Source organism: Muscardinus avellanarius (genome assembly GCF_963383645.1).
Source record: "Muscardinus avellanarius genome assembly, chromosome: 1".
Taxonomy (NCBI): Eukaryota; Metazoa; Chordata; class Mammalia; order Rodentia; family Gliridae; genus Muscardinus; species Muscardinus avellanarius.
Genome location: NC_137786.1, coordinates 119974852 through 119991083, shown reverse-complemented (window position 1 = coordinate 119991083; position 16232 = coordinate 119974852). Strand labels below are relative to the sequence as shown.

Below are 16232 nucleotides of genomic sequence, written 5' to 3'. Positions count from 1 at the left end.
CTGTGCACCTGTGAATGATAAAGGAAGCCCTAGATCCATACCGTGCTTGTAAATGAAAGCTCACCTTTTTTTCCCCCCTCTTTGTGAGGGGAAGACTCTGGACTAGTAACTCTAGTAACTGCAGGATTACTAGTTGCCCCCTATAGTGCCAACTGCCTCTTGAACATCTTTCTTTCCAGGTCTTGATAATAGTACACTTGACTTATGCACAGTTCAAGGAATTATAGAGTGCAACACTTCTGAACACAGACAGTAGTCAGGGGCAGTGGTATGATCATGTGGTCCCAGCTTCTCGAGTGGCTTAGATAGCAGTATCGCTTGAGAACAGAGTCTGGGATCAGCCTGAGCAAAACAGTGAGACCCCGTCTCAAACCAAACACACCAGGAAATAAGAATTAAAAATCTTTGGACAGGTCAGACAAGATAGGCCACATACTCAAATCTGTACATTTTAGTTTTGTTTTGATTTTGGTGTTGGAGATTGAACCTAGGGCCTGGCACATGGTCTTTCACTGAGATATGCTTCCCAGCCTGCTCTCGATTTTCTTTTTCTTTCTTATGGTGCTGGGGATCAAACCCAAGGCCTCACATGTTCTAGGCAAGCACTCTACCACTGAGTTCTGCCCCTAGGTAAAACCCAGGGTATTTTAAAGGGAAACAATTTAATTTTTGTTCATTGCCCACTCGATCCCGTTAGAAGCACCTCCAACAAATTTTATCTTTATTTCCAACCTAACAGAAATTTTACAAAGCTTGGGTATTGGGGAGGGCCACTGGGATGGGGTGGGTGGTACCCCTAGGTTTAGCCGTCATAGAGATAGCACCTCATGGCTCAGAAATTCTCAAAGGAAGAAAACTGTAAAAACAGACACAAGAACTCCAAATTAACAAAATTTGGTTTATTTTATTTAATTTACTGATTTTGGTACTGAGAATTGAGCCCAGGGACATTCTATCTCTGAGGTACACCCCCAGCACTTTTTATTTTTTATTTTGAAACAGGACCTCATTAAGTTGCTGAGACTGGTCTTGAACTTGTGATCCTGCTGTGTCAGCCTCCCAAGTACTAGGATTACAGGCGTGCAGCACCGTGCTGGGCAGTTTCATTTATTTTAAAAGCAAATGCATGCAGCTAAGTAATTTCTGACTTCATATTATGATCCAGCACATAGTTTAGTAAGAAATAGTTATCGTGATAATGCAGAGTAATATAAATGATTAAATTGTTTATTCTGTTTAAAACAGGAAACCATACTACATCTTAGAAATGTTCTTATTATATGTAGCCCAACTTCATGTGTCTGGAAAGTTTTCTAATAAGCCATCTCATCCCTTGGCAACCCAGCCCACTGAATAAAGGGTCACTGTCCGTGGGACTGAGGGCCAGGTCAGCTGAGCACTCATTGCTGTTTTCCCTCTAGCGCCTCTGTCTGAACGGCAGCTCGGGGCAAGAGGTGATCATCAATTCCGGCCTGGAGACAGTGGAGGCTTTGGCCTTTGAACCCCTCAGCCAGTTGCTTTATTGGGTGGATGCCGGCTTGAAGAAGATCGAGGTATGTGCATCCCTCGTGGTTCTTGTTAAGTGAGTAGGGGACACCTGGGCTTGGGTGGTAATGGCCTATAGACCTCTGCAAGCCCTGTGCGGAGGAATCTTGGCGCACTCGGTCCTGCACCCCAGGGCTCTGCCTCAGTAGCCTGCTGTACTGTGCTGCGTGGAGTTCTGGTGTGTGGGTGTAGTGGGGAGCATAGTGGAAGCTTGGAGACCCAGAGAGCAGAGGAAGCTGCAAGAGGAAAGACACAGACTAGAGAGGTGCCCAGGGCTCAGGCTTTGCGCTGTCAGCCGAGTGACAGGGCACGAGGGACTTTACTTCTTTGCACTTCAGCGTCTTCATGTGTAAAACGAAGATTCATTTATTCAGTCAGTGATTCTATAACCTTGTACGTGATACACACCAGACCTGGTCTTAGGCTCTGACAACAGAACAGCGGGCAAGTCTGAGTTTCCGTTCTTTTAGATCTGAAGTTTTATTGAAGCAATGAATGATAAAGAAGTAATCCATCCTGCTGGTGATAAGGGCTGCAGAGACCATAATCGGGGTGACGTGACCACGTGACTGGGGAGAGCGCAGCAGTAGGAAGGGAGGGGACATGGGGCCTGGCTGCAGAGCAGGTGGTTGCATTGTGCCCTCTAGGGTCAGGACAGAGGCAAGTGAGATGCAGAGAGCCTGACTCCCACCAGATGCTGCCTTGGAATCCTGCTATTGCTCTTTCAGTCCTTTCTGTAATTCTGCATGGCCAGAACTTTGCTAAGTGCTAGAAAACTGCAGGTGAGGTGTAAGCATCTGGCCTTGCGCGGGCCTTCTGAGTGGCTCTACTACTCGATACCATTTGCACAAGATGGTGTTGTAAGGCGAGTCTGTGATCATTACCAGGGATGCTCTTTGGCCTGGATGGAAAGCAGGTGGGCCTGGTGCTGAGCTGGGAAGGAAAGTTACCAGATGTTTAGAGTGAGCAGCGGGAGGGCAGGCCTGGGATTGGACATGGCAGGAGTGAGGATGTGCTGGAGTGTATACTGGAGTTTCCGGATTGGAGAACTGTCAGATGACCAGCAAAGCCACTGTGGAAGGAGGAGGATGTGGGACCGGTGTGTGGACTTTGGGGTGCAAGGCTGTGATGTTGAGGATTGTTTTGCGAGCAGTGGAGACCTACTGGTGGCTTTGGGACATGGAGTCACATGGTGGGTTATATAAGTAAACACACATTGAATACAGTCAGCCCTCCTCATCTGTGGGTCTTGCCATCTGCAAATTAAAGAGATACAAGAACCCAAACAAAACAAAACTGTGCTGAATGTGTTCAGACTTTCTTTTCTTGTCATTATTCCCTAAACATGAACATGGTATAACAGCTATTTCTATAGCAGTTACCTTGTATTAGGTGTTGTAAGTCATCTAGAGATGATTTAAAGTGAGTGGGTGATATGCAGATACCACACTATATTATATAAGGGACCTGAGCACCCTTGGGTTTCGGTATCCACTGGGGAAGCAGGGTCCTGGAACCAACTATGATGGACACCAAGGGACACGACCACTTAACTCTGTGAGGGCCATTGTGCCCTGGGCGGGGTACACATGAAGTCCTAGCTTCTCTGTCAGTCCTTGTGGAAATTGTCACTGAGCCAGAGGACAGATCTGCTCGTTCTAAATGAAAATCTAGGTATTTTCCAGATGGCTCTGGAAAGGAAATCAGGTGGGGATAGAGAGTGGTCTGCGGGCAGGAGCTGATGGAGGACTCCAACAGCGTGGGTCTTTGAAGGACCTCAAATCCATTGGGCCTCTCTCTCCCCTCTTTTTGTCAGGTAGCTAATCCAGATGGTGACTTCCGACTCATGATCGTCAATTCCTCTGTGCTTGATCGGCCCAGGGCTCTGGTCCTCGTACCCCACGAGGGGTAAGTGTGTCCCCAAAGGAAGTCATCCTTCTGTCCAGTGCTGTAATAGTAGGTTCTCATGGAAATGCAAATTGCCACGCACAGCTCTGCTTCTCAAAGATGTAGTGGAAATAATTTAGTAACTGGGAGTTTTGAAACCATGTTCTGTTGATCTACCTGGCCAGGTAACACCACTTTCTTTTTGTTAGCAAGCACCAGACTTTCTTTAGGCATCCAGATGTCTTGCATCTGTGGGGTGATTTCTAGAAAAGGTAATGTTGAAAGAGAGTTTCAGTAGACCAGGCAGACCCGCTTATGTATCATGAGGAATTTTATCTCAAGTTTCATGCATGGCACTAACATTTAATTCAGTTTATCATTCTACTCATTCCTACCCGGCCCCCCAGAATGTGTAAGTTTCCTTACTCAACATTAGTATGCACCTGGGGTTGCAAAGGTGCTTTTTACTAACTCTTTAACTGAAGGAAACAACTAAAAGAGGAATTCTGTATTAACTTTCCTGGCTTCCTCTCTCCTAGCATTGATGAACGAGAACACTATTTTGAAAAGAAAAATTTAAAAGTAATCAATTTTGTTAAAATATTAAGAGAATGGAAGTTCATGGAAAATATTTGTTTCTTTTGTTCTCTATTTAACCCTTCACCCTTGAACATCCTAGGGGTAGTCATTGTTAGTAGTGGTGTTGCATACCGGTAATTTCAGTACGTGGAAGGCTGACACTGGAGGAGGGCAGGTTCAAGGCCATCCTCAGAAATTTAGGACTGGGAGTATAGCTCAGAGATAGAATACTACTAGATTAAATCCCCAGTAACCCTCTCCCCCAACAAGTTTATGTCTTATTCAGAATTATTTTTATCTCTATACAAGCATTTTGCTTAATTTTCAACTTTCTTAGTATTCTATTTTAGTTACCATCATATATTACTTCCGGTACCCATTAATACTTAGATTAAATTGCACATATTTATACTTTTTAGATATTCTCTTTACATAATTTGGTTCTAGATAAAGTCCATTAGGGGAATTTCTGGGTCAAGAAATTAGGCGATTTCAAGTATGACAGTTACAGATGGTTATGATAACAATGGTCCTATGAGGGTTCTCACCTCCGTGGAATGGGGTTTGTACTCCCATTGTCCCTCGTTTTGTGGGCTGTCCCTGTTTTGACCAGGGTCATGTTCTGGACTGACTGGGGAGATCTGAAGCCTGGGATTTATCGGAGCAACATGGATGGCTCTGCCGCACACCGGCTGGTATCGGAGGATGTGAAGTGGCCGAATGGTCTCTCTGTGGATGACCAGTGGATCTACTGGACCGATGCCTACCTGGACTGTATCGAGCGGATCACTTTTAGTGGCCAGCAGCGCTCAGTCATCCTGGACAACCTCCCGCACCCCTACGCCATTGCTGTCTTCAAGGTGAGGCCGAGCCACAGGCAGGCTGCCCACTGGGTGAAGTGCACATGGAGGCCCAGAGCCAGGGGCCTTTTGGGCTCTTGCCGAGATGCTGTCTAACTTCTAGGGAGTCAGATTTTTGTTCATTTTAAGATAATTCATTTCAGCCCATATGGAAGGATGCAGACAGAGATTCCAGGGGTCCCTGCCTCTACCACTGTCAACGTTTCAAGAGATTAAGAGTCCAGGCTACTTCCCAGGACTGTTCTGAGTTTGCCTGTCGGAGCTGGTAGCTGGCAGCTGGATCGTTGTGATTCTGGGTCTTCACTTCCTGAGAAGTTTGCTCATTTATTTCCCATTGGCTAAAGATGAGCTGTGTACTATCCACGCTGCCCTTCAGATCTGTTTTCACTCTAGGGGGCAGAATGGCTCTGCCCAACACTGGGAAGCAGGTTGTGAGTTGAGGGGTTGCTGTGGGCAACCTTGAATGCCTGCCAGGTAGTTTCTCCTGGGTTCTTCCTTCCCGTGGAGAGCTGGTGACATTTGGATAAAACCACTGACCCCAGGCTGATCATTTAGACAAGACATCTTAGTTGCCTCCTGTGTAGGGAAGTTCTTGTCCTTATAGATGATCTAGAAAAAAGAGCCAAAGTGCCGTACTAACAGGCAAAGGGTTTATTTATAGAATGAAATCTACTGGGACGACTGGTCACAGCTCAGCATCTTCCGAGCCTCCAAAACCAGCGGGTCCCGGATGGAGATCCTGGCAAGCCAGCTTACGGGGCTGATGGACATGAAGATTTTCTATAAGGGGAAGAACACCGGTAAGGCAAAGAATCCACTTCTTCGGCTCCCAGAGCCCATCTGCAATAAGGGGCTGTGTGCGGGCCATCTCCACATGGAGCAGGCTCTGGCAGGCTCACCTTTGTTGTCACGACAACATGAACATTATTTAATTTCTTCCTAATGACATCTTAATTTCTTTTCTAATGACACACAAACAGCTGGAAGACAGCATGTTTGTGCCTGCCTAGAGTGTTGGTGCTTGGTGGATAATTATACCCTCCTCCTGCCCTCACCCCCCTCTGATTGGTGGTGTGGCTTCTGCAGCTGGGAGCGACGCAGCGTGTGCTTAATCCTCTTTTGGCACACAAAAAGGGAGTGTTGGGCTGGGTGCTCAGATGGTCGCATGGATGTAGGTATGTGTTGCTTTCGTTAATGTTCCCCACTCTGAACCTCTAAGCCCCAGGAGGAAGATGTGTTTGCTTTCTCCCCAGCAGCAGTGCCTAGCACTTAGTAGGAGCTTAGTTCATATTGTTGACAGAGTGTTGGACAGGGAGAGCTGCAGTAGATGTGAATGGTCGTCTTCCATCTCTGTTGGTTGATGCTTCAAGAACTCTCTGAGGCTTTGAGCTATCGGTGCTGGCAGCTGAGGTTCTTGTAGAAAGCCTCCTGCCTTCTCAACTGCCTTTTACCTCTGCATATCTCCAGCCAATTCTAGAGGAGAAAGATCAGTACATTCCCAAGAAGAATAGTGCCTTTAAGCATTGCCTACTTTATCTACACAGGATTAAATAGCATCCTGGGTCTACCAACTCCTTTATTTCGAACTGCTAGGTTTCCTGTGTTGATCTGGCATGGTGATACTGTTTTGTGGCTCTTGGCTCACCCTGCCCTAAAAGAAAACTGACAAGGAAAGTAATACGGTTATAGATATCACTGTCATCATTGTTCTCCCTGTGGGACCGAGGAAGATAGCATGGAATCCCCTCAAAAGACCATACTGGCCTGTAGATGTGAGCTGGTCTCACTGCTGTGGCTTCCCCGCTGACCTGCGAGGTGGGGAGGGTGGGACTGTGACCTGCCAGGTGAGCGTGTCAGAGAATGTGATCTTCGCTATTCATTTGCTTTCCCAAAGCATTCTCACGAGTGTGAGAGCGGGACTTCTGTTGCAGTCCTGAATCTAAATGGAGAAGTCATGTTCTTTCTTAGCAGGGACACCCATTTTGAAGTTGGGAGAGACAGAATCTCACTTCTCAGTTCTAGTGACTGAAATCTCCGGGGGCTTTGCTGGAGGGAGGACAGCGTCGCCATTGCTCTGCTCACAGGCCTGCCGTGCGGGCTGCCAGCAGTTCTCTAAGTAGTCCTCCAGTCTAGAAGAGGGGCTTAGTTTTCACACTTCTTTTGGACACACGTTTGTGGACACAGCAGCCGTGCTGTGTTGAAGTGCAGCTGCAGAGCCTGGCCAACCACTCCCTCCATCTCTGGAGCTCAGCCCCACCCTGCAGTCACACCCCAGGCAGACAGGGCTGTGGTCCTCTGCACAAACGTGATTTCCCCTTCATGCCTCAAAGAATCACCTTCATTTAAACTAGAGTACTTCCTGGGTTGGGGTAGGGCCTGGCCTGAGCAAAGGCTGGTCTGGAAGAGAGGCGTGTGCTGGGGGGTGGAGTACTGACTCAGGGCTGTGCTCCCCAGCTGTGACCATCCCTGTGGCCCAGGGACAGTTGCTGCATCTCTCCACTCCTGTCTCCATTTGCCTTGGAGAATCTCTCTTATCCTCCTTTGGTTGTGAGCAGGATCTTTTAGGAAAACTCCCATCTGCAGATAAGAGGCCAGAGAAACACATATGCAATCTCTCAGCCAGATAGTCTGCACTAAATCAGTGGTATCCAGCCATCAGCACTGCCTGTGTACCACACACCTCTTGGCTATGAGTCTGCTCCGACCTGCCCCTTCCGGACACTGAGCGGGTGTTACCGTCCATGCACTTCCTGGCAGCTTCTGCCAGTCCACCAGCCCTGTCTCATTCCCGAGTCCCAATACATGCAGAGCTTTCTGTTGGCCGAGTATGAAGTAGGCTTTGCTTTGTTATACACGGCATGCTGGTGAGCTTTCTGGGCTTGTGGAGCCTTCCCTAGGCTTCTGCAAATCCATGTGTCCTGTGAATATTTCCATTTTATAGATGAGAGCATAAAAGTCAGGTTCAGTAGCTTATCCAGGTTACACATTTAGGAAGTAGTAAGAATTTTGACTTACATGATACCAAAACTTGACCTTCAAAGGTAGACAGAGGCTCTGTCCCCTCCTGCCATCTGTTGTTGGAATTGCAGTGTTCTGTTAACATGATAGCAATTCACAATTCTTTCTCCCTCATTCTTTCCCCTCCCTCCCTCCCTCCCTTCCCTCTCTCTTGTCTTTTCTTTTCTTTTCTTTTCTGTATTAGGAGTTGAGTCGAGGGCTTCACACATGCTAGGCAAGCGCTCTGTTTGTCACTGAGCCACACTCCCAGACCCTTTAAATAAATTTTGTGTTGAGAGAGTGTCTTCCTAAGTTGCCTGGGTTGGCCTCGAATTTGAGGCCCTCCTGCCTCAGCCTCCCAGGTAGCTGGGATTACAGGCCTGTGTACAGTACGCCTGACTATAATACTACATTTTGAATACTGCTGGTTTGTGATAAAACTTTTGTTCACTTGGAAAGTTTATCAAGTTGGGATATTTAGTTATAAGTGAATGTATTTCTTGTCTTGCTACCTGCTTGATTTTTTTTGTGTAGTGTTAGTGGAATTTATCTTCATAAAGAGTCTTTTCTTTAAAGAAGTTACTATTGCAGGATTATTGATGTACTCAATCGATGCCGCCATGTCTTAAAGTATTTTGGAGTTCTTGGAATTTTTCTTGGGACCCTGCAGCCTTTTAACATCTATAATGAAGGTGAACATTCCTCATTAGGAGGAAACTTGGTTTTGATGATTGCCAGGTGTTTCGATACTTAAACAAGACAGGAGCACCTTGGCTCCCAAACTGGTTCTGGAGGAATTCCCCAAAGAGGAAACCTGTAAATGTTCTGAGTGTGCCATGAGGGCACCCTGGAGCTGTTTGGTCTCCACAGGGACGTGTTTGAAGATGGTAGTTCTCACTTGCTATTATTCTGGATGAGGGTTTTCAGGCCATGCCTTGCCCACACGGTGCAGGGGACCTCCTGTATAGAGTCTGTAGCCACGGTGAGAACGCTTATGAATTCTCCTTCCATCTTTTGGGTTCTCTCTGATGCAGCCTTCCTTCCTGCTCCATGGCTTCCTGCCAGCTGGGACACCCTTGCCTTGCACGCCTCCTGGTGCCGTGGCCTGGCGGGCAGGGTTTGGAGTGGGTCCCTGGCTCCACTGACTCTCTCTGCATCCCTGTACGTCTTGGCCTGGATCAGCCTCCTGCAGTAGGGGACCCCGTTTTGGGTTCTGTGCTCTTAACTCTTCCTTGTATGGGTAGGAACGTTTGCTCTGCATGTGAAAATGTTAGTCACATTCTTTTATAGACACAGTCCATGTGAAAATGTTATCCTATAATGGGAGTATGTTTAATTAACATCATATTTTGTTATTGTTCATTTTCTTGGAACCTTCCATGGCTGTCATCCCCTAAACACAAAGAACGTGTCCCGCATTCTTTCTGGGTTGCTTTTCATTAGGAGTGGTTCCATGTCAATTCTGTGTCCCCCTTTCTAGTCAACAGCTTGTGTATTTGAGCAAACAGAGCAGTCTGTGCCCACAGACTGTCAGGGTGACCGAGGCCCGCAACTCCTGCTCTGGTTGGCTGGTAATTCTGCTATGGCAATTAGGTTGTTTCGGTTGATGGCGTTAGTTGCTGAGCCTTTTGGAATGTTTCATCGTATGGATTTCTCTCTCTGGGTATGCATATTTTTATCTGGCTGGCAGTGCCTCTTGTGTATTTAGAATCACAATGATGCTGTTGCTTAGTCACTTTATTTTTATTTGCAATGCCACTTCGATGAGTGCCAACGCAACCAAAGCTACGGAGTGTCTCACCACCCGTGTGGACACTGTCATTAACCGTCACTGTCTTCCAGCCTGCAGCCTGGGCCGGCTTGGTGACTACAGTCTTGGATGGGTGGAAACAGATCCCTCAGATATCTGGTGGTTTCCATGGCCCCACTGAACAATCAGCAGCTGAGTTTTATCAAAGTTTTTATGTTTATTTTTCTTGTTTTCACAATTAGTAGCCACAGGCAAACAATATACAGTGGCCTTTTATGTTACTCCATAGTTGTGTCATGTCTCCAGTTGTTTCAAAATAGGTTTTACCTCTGTCCCTCCCCATCCCACCACAAGATGATGTGGGGAAGATAAAACACCTTCTCTGTTGTTGCTCATCCACGTGGGCTCTCCCAAGACTGCAGTGATGGATTTTTTTTTTTTTTTTTTTTGCACTGAACCAGACAAAAGATTGGAAACAGTGGGATGGATGACTCTTGTCTGTGGATTTATTGCATGATAGTGGCTAATGAGTACCAATGGTTGATTCCTTGCTTCCTAGCTCTTTAGCTGTGTTCTGGCTCAAAGCAACTGAGAAGGAGGGTGCTGGATTTTTGTCCAGGTCCCAGCATTATCAGGTGCATGTTCTAATGCCAGGCTTTGGGATCTGAAGGAACAGAAACCCATTCAAGTCAGCTCAAGTACAAAGTGTTGGTGACAGAGTTGGGGAGGTGGTGAGCACCCTGAACAGGGGGACAGAGGCCTCATGAGCCTTCTGGGGCTGCCACTAGGAGGGGCAAAGACATCTTTCTGTCTGGGTCCCTGGTGCTGTCTTCTCACCTTTCTACGGATGATCTTAGCTGTGGATTTGGTCTGATCTCCATGGCTTTGGCTTGAAGAAGGTTCTGGCTTAACGTTTGCTGCCTTTAGTGCCCATATGCTCACCCTTCTTCCAGCTCTAGCTCCTCGGTGGCTTCTCAGCCTTCATTAACTCAATTCCAAATCCCTAAAGAAGCTGGTTGCCTGGTATGGTGTGGGCAGTCTGTCGGAGCTGAGGCTGGTGGCGAGCTTTTGGAGAGACTGAGGCTGTTGGGTCGGGCTCTTGCTCAAGGCTCTGCGCAGAGCGCGGGAGGTACCTCGGAGCTAGCCACATGCTTCTGCCAAATTCTCCTTGTCCTGTCTGTGAGACAAGGTCACAGTGTGTCTCCTCTGCGCAGTGTTCCCTCATGGCACATGCTAACCTAAGCTGCCACTGTTGTCGTTCCCTCCCAGGAAGCAATGCGTGTGTGTCCAGGCCGTGCAGCCTGCTGTGCCTGCCCAAGGCCAACAACAGCAAGAGCTGCAGGTGTCCGGAGGGCAGCACCGTCCTGCCCTCTGGGGACCTGATATGTGACTGTCCTCGCGGCTATCAGTTGAGGAACAACACCTGTGTCAAAGAAGGTGAGTCCGTTTCCTTTTCTGGCCTCCCTTTTCTTCCTGCCTCCCTCCTGTGGGTCTGTGTCCCCCTACCTCTTGGGATTCTGGGAAGCCTTCCAGATAAAAAGAAACCAACTAGATAACTCGAGGCCCCTGCTTTGGGCTCTCAGGCCAGTGGCCCTTCAGTGCTCTTCAGAATAGGCCTGAGCCACGAGAAGCGAGGGCTGTGCCTTAGGATTAAGTCAGCAGCCTCTCCTCAGCGCTCCCTTCTGTTCTTTCATTCCTGCCTTCCCCCACTCCCCAGCTTCTGCTGTTGCTTTTAAGTGGGACCAATCTGCCTTGGAAACGTAACTGGTTCATCTTCTGACAGTTCTCAGTTAGCAGCCTCCTGTCTGCCACCCCCAGCCTGACATGGCCTGCATGCTCAGGTCCCTGTTTGCAAAGGTCTGAAAGTCTTGGCTTCCAAGCCCAGACCAAGGGCTGTGGTGACCTCGCCCCATCTCCTTTGATTTTGAACACATGCATTTGAAATTTCTTCCTTTTGGGAACCTGTTTAATTCTTATTCCTGTATGTGTTTTCCCCTTACCACTTCCCCAGTCCCTAGTCTCACACCTCTGCCAATGAGAAGCCCTTGCCATGAAGTGCCTGGACTGATGGCCAGAATTCCTGCATTTCCTTATTCCCCAGTTATATTTGCTTTGTAATCCTAACCTCACATCTCACGGCAGTCTCTGAGACAAGGGAGTCAGGGACACAATGGAAGCCTTATAGTCTATGTCCCGTAAGAAATAACAAGCAAAAAAAAAAAAAAAAAAAAAAAAATGAACCTTCCTTCTTTTAAAACAGGAGACTTTCAGGCACGAGATGTCATCTTAAAGCTATTTGGGGAGGATTAGAGCCAGCACAAAAGTGCAAGAGGAGGGCAGAAAGGTTTCTCCTAATTCCTCATTAGAATACCCTTGGTTATAAAACAACAGAACAATTATTATGTGTCCATGACCCAGTTTACTAAACAATGCATTATTTTCTCTGTAAGTATCTGCACACAGCAGAATAATTCTTAGTCAGATCTTAACACATTGCGTTATTGAATTGAGTATATATGGATATATAACTAAGTAGTCAGCCATTGGTACCTCAGGGAATTGTTTTCAAGATTTCTGTAGATTTGAATTCCATGGTTGCTCAAATCCCTGATATAAAATGGCATAGTATTTGGATAGACTGTACATATCTCCTTCCCTGAACTTGAAATCATTTCTCGTGTACTTATAATGCCCATTACAGTGTAAATGCTATGTAAGTAGGTGTCAAGCCTCATTGTTTAGGGAATGACAAGAAAAAATTTTTTACTTGCTCAATACAAATACATATTTTTTTTGCCCTGAATATATTCAGTCCATGGTTGGTTGGATCTGAGGATGTAGTATCCATGACTACAGAAAGCTGATTGTATATATTATCAGTTATGGATGCATTGACTATGCATGGTTTAATACTGTGTAGACATGGAGGAGTTGCTCCTGTGATGAGAGCCTGTGATGGTTATGTACCAGCACCTTGTCTGCGACCTAGTTCACCCCCCTGGCATCATCCTCGTCCTTCATCTTTAACCATCTCTAACTGCTTTTCCCAACCAGCCACTTTTCCTTAAATTTAAATTAATTGTTTATTGTTTGATACTGGGGATTGAACCCAGGGACATTCTACCTCCAAGCTGTACCCCCCAGCCCTATTTTGTTTTTATTTTGAAGCAGGGTCTTACTTAGTAATTTAGCCGCGGGTCCTGCTAAATTACTGAGGCTGGCCTTGAATCTGCAATCCTCCTGCCTCCGCTTCCCCAGTACTGGGATTACAGGTGTGCGCCAGCATGCCCAGCCTTCCATTTTAATTTAGAGAGGAGAGGAGGAGGCTGGCAGTGGGGGCTCCTTCCTCATGTGTACATGGGCTTCTCATCCCTCTTCCCCTTTACTCTCTAAAGTGGGGTGTTACTTGAAGAAAGAAAATGAAAACTCAGAGAAAGTTCTATGGCCTAGGAGTACGAATAATGTTGGTGTCATTTCCTTCCCCTTCCATCTCTGATATTTAGAGAACACCTGTCTTCGCAACCAGTATCGCTGCAGCAATGGGAACTGTATCAACAGCATTTGGTGGTGTGATTTCGACAATGACTGTGGAGATATGAGCGACGAGAGAAACTGCCGTGAGTCTTTGGGTGTGACCGAGTTGCTGTATTAGGGTTGCTCAGGAAGCTGGTCAGCTCCCTCCAGTCTAGGGTGCCTGACACCCACGATTTATCATACCCATCGTGGCTGATGGGGCTTGAACAGTAGAGAAAACACATTTCTGTGTGTGTGTGTGTGTGTGTGTGTGTGTGTGTGTGTGTGTGTGTGTGTGTTTGAATCACATCCCTGAATTGACTGTTTACCTGAGATTCATAAATAAGCTTCACATGGCTGAAATTGCATTGATTGGCAATCTGGATTCTAATCTTGCCTTTAGCACTGTAATAAAGCTGGTGATGCAAGGTGGGTGACCCGGGACAGTCTTTGACTTGTAAATTCAATATTTGGCCCTTTCAGAGGTTGGGCAGCAGGTGTCGCCTTGTGTGCTCCTCTGGTTAGCTGTTGCAGGCTGCCTGCCAGGCTCAAGAGAGATTGTTATAATTGATTAGTAATACGTAGCTTGGCCTGGAGTGTAGGTTGGTAGGTATGTTGGTAGGTGTGCCGCATAAATATCATCTCTCTACTGAACAATTTTTAAGGTCGCAGGAAAGTGAATGGCTGTTTGACAGTGTTTAAAGGACCCCATAGGCCGGGCGTGGTGGCGCACGCTTGTAATCCCCGCGCTTGGGAGGCAGAGACAGGAGGATCGCGCAGGTTTGAAGCCAGCCGTGCTGGCTTAGGAGACCCTGTTTCCAAAAATAAAATAGGTCTGGGAGTGTAGTCCGGAGATAGACGGGCTTCCAGGAACCCCAGTACCACCAAAAAAAAAAAAAAACCCATAAAGCCAAACCTTCATCTTTAGTGGCCTTAACATCCTGATACAGGGGTGCTCTTCCCCTCTGCCCCTTGTGCTGTCACTAGCAGGCGTTTCCTGAGCACCCTGTGCGCCAGGCTCTGCTCAGCCAGGGCGTGTGCCGATGGCCAGGGTGGACTGAAAGGCAAGTTGGAAGAGCAAGCCGGCCTTTCCAGTAGAGCGATCCAGGCTGTGATGGGAAGGTGCCGTGGGAAGGGCATCCAGACGAGCGTGAGTGAGTGGGCACCACCGGGCGCCCTGGAGCGGGGCGCAGAGAGAGGTGGAGGAGGACAGGATGGGCAGGGAGCAGCGCGTGGGAAAGGCAGGCAGGGCATCAGGATGTGTGTGGGCTGCTGAGAGGCGGGTGTGGCCTGGCAAGGGAAGGTCGAATGGGCGGGCAGAGCCCAACAAGGTGCATGGACTCTCTGGGAAGAGTGGAGAGAACCACTCCAGAGCATGATAAGATTTTAGCTTTGGAAAGAGGAGCGGCAGGCAGAAAGGATGGTGTGGGAGGAAGAGCAAAAGCAGGGAGCCAGAAGGCCTCTCCTCCCATATGCACCTTTGGCAACCCAGAGGTTCATTTACCAGTGTGTGCTTCAAGAACAGGTTAGTGGGTGCCTCTGGGTGCAGTCACCCTGGAGCAGATGCCGGGTTCGCTTGCCTGGACCTGCAGTGCCATGCCTTGTCCCTTTGAGCCCATGAGAGGCTACAGATGAAGCCCTTCCATGTGGCTTCAGAGGATGCCTTTTCTTGTTGGGGAGAGAACACACTTAAAGGCAAGTTTGGAAAGGCAAAGCCCCTCTGTGTCTTTCTTTTGTAGAAAAGACACTGAAAAGGCCTTCTCTGCCTGCCAGAGTCTCAGGAAGGTGTGATATCTGCAGGGGAATGGCCATGTGAAAACATTAACAAATACTGATGTTTACTCTAACATCAAAACATTAATATGTGTTATGAACAGCAGTGAAGCAGATAATGGGATGGAGTTTAGGATGCATCCGGGTGGGAAGACGTGCTTCTTAGAATTAGCCTAGTGTTGGTGTGTGGGGTCTCATTCCCTGCCTCCGCACACCCCACCCTCCATCCCAGGATCCTCTCCTACCAGTCTACCCCTCAGCTGCCCAAGAGGCCTCCAGAAGGCTTTTCCCTGGGTCCTACAGTTTATGCAATAGCCCAGGAAATTCCCATTCAGGAGAGAGGAAATCTATTTCTGTGTTCATTCTGATGCCAGCTGGCAGGAAGCAGGATGAGCAAGGGGAGAGTCATTTGTTTAGAGCCCCATATCTTTACATCCTGTCTAATAGGCGCTGCTCCAAGCTTGGCTTTTTATTCACCTTAGTAACAACATTACCAGGTAGTGACTCTCTCTAGTTGATGGTAGAGGGAACAGAAGCACGCAGGTTAGGTTAAATAAGTCTTAGGTGGTAGACTCCAAGTGCGAATCATGTCTTTCTGACTGATCCCAAGTGCTTAGCTTCAGTGTCCTTACCCACATCTCCCTGCTGAGGAAACTGAGGTTCAGGGAGGTTAAGATTAATTACCAAAGGAAGAGGGAGAGCCAGGATTTGGCGCCCTTTTCACTGACAGCAGACGGAGCCCATGTTCCTGCTACAAAGTTGTACCTGACCATCTATAGGAGGTGCCAGCTTCTTGTATAAATTTGGGCTACCCTGGTGGTAGTTTTGTGCATAAAGGTGTTTCTGCAACTTGTTTAGAAGGATACCTCATGTCTGCAGACTTCCATACCTAAAGCGATCTCCTGAGGTAATACAGCCCCTCCCCTCTCTCATAGCTAGACAGCAGAGTCTCACTTTCCCAGGCCTGTTTCTGTCTGAAGCCATCTGTCCTGGAGAAGATTTGCCCTCACCTCCCTCACTTGTAAATTTCAGTTCTCTCTCTCTTTTTTTGTTTTTTCCAGTACTGGGGATGGAACCCAGGGGCATTCTACCTCTGAGCTATACCCCCAGCTCTACTTTGTATTCTTTATTTTGAAACAGGGTCCCACTGAGTTGCAAAGGGCCTCACTATGTAGCTAAGGCTGTCTGCAAACCACGATCCTCCTGTCTCAGCCTCCCAAATGCTGGGATTACAAGTATGCACCTCCACGCCTGTAGCTCCAGTCCTCATAAAATTTATTTCTTCCATTGAGTTGAGGCTTAATTTCTGTTGCTATCACTAAGGACAG

At 47.5% G+C, this 16232-nt stretch overlaps 1 protein-coding gene across 1 annotated transcript in view; it reads left to right on the top strand.

The window, feature by feature from the left end:
* The window catches only part of SORL1 (sortilin related receptor 1), a gene marked incomplete at its 3' end in the record, with an annotated part of 156975 nt that overhangs the window by 94836 nt on the left and 45907 nt on the right, over positions 1-16232 (top strand). Inside the window, exons 18-23 of the mRNA XM_080707083.1 lie at positions 1422-1553; positions 3362-3453; positions 4625-4871; positions 5533-5671; positions 10888-11055; positions 13122-13235. Coding sequence (XP_080563209.1) covers positions 1422-1553; positions 3362-3453; positions 4625-4871; positions 5533-5671; positions 10888-11055; positions 13122-13235 — 892 coding nt within the window. The remainder of the gene's footprint in view (positions 1-1421; positions 1554-3361; positions 3454-4624; positions 4872-5532; positions 5672-10887; positions 11056-13121; positions 13236-16232) is intronic.